Source organism: Corvus moneduloides, chromosome 2 (genome assembly GCF_009650955.1).
Source record: "Corvus moneduloides isolate bCorMon1 chromosome 2, bCorMon1.pri, whole genome shotgun sequence".
In the NCBI taxonomy this organism is placed as follows: domain Eukaryota; kingdom Metazoa; phylum Chordata; class Aves; order Passeriformes; family Corvidae; genus Corvus; species Corvus moneduloides.
Genome location: NC_045477.1, coordinates 122,340,961 through 122,345,917, shown reverse-complemented (window position 1 = coordinate 122,345,917; position 4,957 = coordinate 122,340,961). Strand labels below are relative to the sequence as shown.

The window sequence follows — 4,957 nt, the reverse complement described above, 5'->3', positions numbered from 1 at the left end:
ACAGCAGTTCTTCTAAGCCCTCGAGGTCACTTAGTAGCCCATCTGCCACCCTTTTCCCCTGTCAGCCTTCCCCCTCAGTCTCCTTCAGGCACGGGCTGGGATTGCTGGGGTCAGGAGCTGGACTCAGTGATCCATGTGGGTCCCTTCCAACTCAGGAGACTGTGTGATTCTTAAGCATGAAATGATTTCCCAGAAGGGCCTATTCACCACCTGTGGACTCCCCAAGTTATGCTTTTAATGTCCCAAGAGTCAGAAGAATTTGGTAGGAAGCCTCAGGGACCAAGGACAGTGGCCACCTCAGCAATCCCAGTGCCCTGTACCTCCTGGCTCCTAGGAGTCAGTTTATTGCAGGAAGCAAAGGGCTGGATGAAAGCAAATCTGTTCTTTAGACATTTTGTTTTCTCATCAAGCGTCTCCTGCTCATGGTTCTCTTGAGCTTTCTTTGTGTGGTGGGATTTGCTGCCTGGGATGGTTACATCCTGCAGGTGCTGTGAATTCCAGTAAGATCCCTTTCAGGCAGACAGCTGTGGGATGGGGCCAGAGCCTTGCCTGTGAAGGAGGGACAGCTTTAGTTTTGTCTGCTGTGCTCCAGCAGGGAAAAATGGAAACGGCATTTTGCAACTTTTTTTTCTCCTTTCCTTCCAAAGGACTGCCTGGGTTCAGAAGATCAAAGCTGCTTCAGAACTTTACATAGAGACTGAAAAGAAGAAGAGGGAAAAGGCCTACCTAGGTACAGCACAGGATGTGGGGGGTCTCATCTTTTGAGGGAAAGTCCATGGGCAGGAAGATCCATTGGTGACGTTTCTCTCTGCTCTTCTGTTCCACCACAGTTCGCTCTCAGAGAGCAACAGGCATCGGGAGGCTGATGGTGAATGTTGTTGAAGGCATTGAACTAAAACCTTGCAGGTCCCATGGTGAGTGCCTTGGCTTTCTTTGCTCCATCGAGAAGACATTCCCGTTTGCCAGCCTAACTCTGCAGGGGTTCTGTCCCAGACATGATTTTGTTAATGATGTGGGTTTAATTAAGGTAAAATAGGCGGAAGTGAATTTGTGCAGCTCAGCTGTGGTCCTGCAGTTGTCCTGCATGAGGCTTTTGTTTCAGACTGACTGAGTTTCCACCAAAGCAGCCATAAAGTCCTGAAGGGAAGAGTGGAGGGTGCTCAGCACCCAGCAGAGCAGAGTATTCACTGATGTTAGTGTAGCCCATTACAAAGGCAGTGAAGCAGAGCCTGGGATGGGGCCAGAGCCCTGGTCTGGCCAAGGTCTTTCCCAGCTCAGTTGGCTGTCGGAGTAGAAGGAAGCTCAGGAGCAGGATCACACAGCTAAAAAAGCCCCACTCGTTTCTGTTTGTTCCTGTCTTCCCAGGAAAGAGTAACCCCTACTGCGAGGTGACCATGGGCTCCCAGTGCCACATCACCAAGACCATCCAGGACACCCTCAATCCCAAGTGGAATTCCAACTGCCAGTTCTTCATCAAGGACCTGGAGCAGGACGTGCTGTGCATCACGGTGTTTGAGCGGGACCAGTTCTCCCCGGATGGTGCGTATGGGGCTGCCCCTGCCAAGGGCGCTTGCAAAGCTCTGTTCTGAGGAGGTGCAGTCCTGCTGAGGGAAATCAGGGGGAATGGGCTGGGCTGGGAGATGATCTTTAAAGACACCCCAGATTTGACTCCCTTTGCATATTTGGGAGTCAACTTACCCTTGCTCCACCCCAGTATCAGCACAAAAAGAGTCCAGCTCCCTCTGGGTTTTGAGAGTTCCTTTTCTTGTGCGATTGACAACAACTAAAGTGTGGTTTGTAATCCTGCTAAGACTCCAGAAAGCTCTGGATGCTGCTTGCACATGGATGGGTTCCTGCAGGAGGAAGAGAAATGCCTTCCTGTTATATAAAATGAGCCCAGGATTCCAAACCCAATAGAATCATGGAACGGTTTTGGGTGGGAAGGGACCTTAAGGATCATCCAGTTCCAACCCCTTCCATGGGCAGGGACACCTTCCACTATCCCAGGCTGCTCCAAGCCCCATCCAGAGTGGCCTTGAACACTTGCAGGGATGGGGAGTCCACAGCCTCTCTCATTCTTATTTCATGAGCTGGAATAAACATGTGGAGCATCACAGGGTGTATTCTGGAGTCGTGATCTCTCAGGCAGTGTTTGGATGGGACTGGTACTGGCCCGTTGACCTCATTGCTGGGCTGATGCCCTGCTTGGCTCTGTCATCTCCAGAGGCTTCACAGGTTGAACTGTTCAGCAACTTTTGGTCTTCTTCTAACATATCATAAAATCAAGAAGTCCCTGAACCAAGGCAGCTGTGAATTCTATAGTTGGATTTTCCACTTATGGCCCCATTTTTAATGCTGCTGCTGTTTAACATGGTCTGGCTAAATCCCCTTCTATGCAGCTTGGCAGCCTTTGGCCCTCTTCAAGTGCACGAGTAGAGTTGGACTGAAGGCTTGTTTTCTCTTCTGTTGTGTGTGGGTGGAAGTTCAGGTCCTTCTGCAGACTCTGCCTTCCCTTTCCTGAGCACACTGTGTTTTTGCATTCCAGACTTTTTGGGCAGGACAGAGATCCGTGTGGCAGACATCAAGAAGGATCAGGGTTCCAAGGGACCAGTTACAAAGTGTCTCCTTCTGCACGAAGTCCCCACAGGAGAGATCGTGGTGCGCCTGGACCTGCAGCTGTTTGATGAGCCTTAGGAGAGAGGGGTGGATGTCGGAATTCAGCCGGAGTTCACTGCAGGAGGTGTCTGCAGAAGCTGTCACCGAGTCCTTGCTGGTGTAGCATGAAACTACTGCTCGCCCTTCACACGTCAGAGGGTTATCAAAGCAAACAGGAACATCTTTGTGCCTTGATAATTCTCACTGAACACATGAATCCCAATTTAGTGAGGAGATCTCCCTCAATCTCTCTGTGTGGAACTTGGCGTTGGTTCCCTGGGCTGGTGAAACAACCCTGTAGTTCCTTGTGCTGCAGTTGGGATGGCTGGCAAACCACAGAGGTGGCTGTTGCCCTGCTCTTTAATTTCCATGGAGAAGGCAGTGTGGGTGTGTTTTGGAGGATTTCTGCAGGGTTTTCCCCCTTGAGGAGTTCTGTGCCTATTGCTCAGCAGAGTGGGGTGTAAATGTGACATGAATGGAAGGAGCGGTTTCGCAGCAAGATCTTTGAAGATCTTCATGATGGTACTGAAAAGACTTAGAAAATAAATAGTCTATATCTATAAACAGAGAAGATTCTATGAACATCCCACTTCATAACTCGTGTTGCCCCTGAAAATAAAAGATGTCCAGACCTTCTGCACAGAGATGAATTGCACTCCAGAAGAGTCCACCCCACTTCCCTTTGGAAGTCCCTGTTGTCCAGAGGACTGGAAGTGCTGGGACAGGAAGCCAAGGGTGAGGCACAGAGCCCTGCTGGATGTCATGTGTACCTCTCGGTACTCCTTTACTGCTGCTGCTCCCAGGGGTGATCGTCACCTGCAGTGAGGGAGAAGAAACAATCACGGCTCCAGCTCGGGAAGCGAATTTCCAGCCTGCAGAGCCTGGTTTGCAAAGCAGTCCGTGGTGCCCGGCTATGGAGCTGTGCCGGGGTTCGGGGCAGCCACGTCCTGCAGCTCCCGCAGGGCGGGTGCTGGGTGTGACCAGAGAGCTCGTGGTGGTGCAGCGTGGGGAACCCAAAGCCAGCAGGGGAATGCCAGGGCTCTCCATCCCTTCCACTCCATGGATACGCACGTCCAGGCCCACATCCCCGTCTGGCAAAGCTCCCGGCTTCAGGCGGGCACTGACGTCTGCTTTCCCTCAGGCACCGTGAGAGTGCTTTGCTGAGTCTGGACTCGGGGGAAGAAAGACCCCTGAGAGTCAAATTCCTCTTTGTTCTGCTGGGATTCCTTTTGTTCATGCCCTGCCACGCATCCACTGGTATTTTTGTAAGGACTTCATTCCGGATGGGAGGTGCCAGCCCGTGTCATTCGCATGTGAACGTTCTCGTGGAGCTGTTGTTAGGTTTTGGTGTTCCTTGCATGTCCTTTCAGTACTGGTTCCCACCTCTCCTGTGTCGGCGGTGTTCTCTAGCACTCCAAGTCTTATTGGTTTCCATTAGGAAATTAGGATATATCCATAACAGGTAGGTAGGTCAGTATGGTAATAAGTGTAAACTGTGCTGGGAAGTGTCTGTGTATTATAATTTCCTAAAAGACCACTGTAATGTTTCAAGCAATGGGAAGGGAAAAAAATGTGTGTTGGAGGGACAACAAAGTTTACATTTCATACTTTTCAGAATCGCTTTATTATTTATTTATTGAAGATAGTGTAGAATTTTGTATCAGAAATGACAGACATACTTATGTATTTTTTGAAACAAAACAGAGATACACACTTTAGTTAGAAACTTTCAACTGACCACGTTTTAGAGGGAGTGTGACTTCCTAGGCATGCATTTGTTTACCACTAACTGGCTGAAAACACGGTTAAGAGAACTTTAAGTTTCTATTTTTCAATGTTGTTAAGAAAATTGTTTCAATTAATATATGTAAATAGTACTAAACCCATGCCTTCCTAATTCCATATCAAAACATTTTATTAAATATAGTGTATATGAAATACACATTGTTGTGGTAGGCTAAAGAAAGTGATAAAATCTATTACTGGAGTACCATTAAATGTCATTGTCTAACCTTTTATTGCTGTCCTAATTTTACTCAGTAGCTGCCAACAGGGTGAACATTCACTTCAGTGTTTCACAAGTAGCATCACTTTTTTGATAGTATCATTTCCCCAGCATCAATGACAGTGACACCTGAGTTGGCCAACAGGACAAAAAAGTCTCGTGGCTGGAATGCAGGAACCTTGGGGAGGGTTTTGGAGGGAGCCCCAAGGAGCTGCACCTGCCTGAGGCTCATCTGGTGCTGCAACTGGGGGAGCCTTCACTCAGGGGCCCCTCTCAGATTGCAACTCTTGTCATGGA

General features: G+C 49.0%; 1 protein-coding gene across 5 annotated transcripts in view; it reads left to right on the top strand.

The window, feature by feature from the left end:
• Positions 1-4,673, top strand: part of ITSN1 (intersectin 1) — a 104,090-nt gene extending 99,417 nt beyond the window's left edge. For all 5 annotated transcript variants that reach the window (XM_032101224.1, XM_032101223.1, XM_032101221.1 and 2 more), the window contains 4 exons: positions 648-730; positions 831-914; positions 1,366-1,539; positions 2,546-4,673. In XM_032101224.1, coding sequence (XP_031957115.1) covers positions 648-730; positions 831-914; positions 1,366-1,539; positions 2,546-2,694 — 490 coding nt within the window. In that variant the 3' untranslated portion in view covers positions 2,695-4,673. The remainder of the gene's footprint in view (positions 1-647; positions 731-830; positions 915-1,365; positions 1,540-2,545) is intronic.
• The last annotated feature ends 284 nt before the right edge of the window (positions 4,674-4,957 follow it).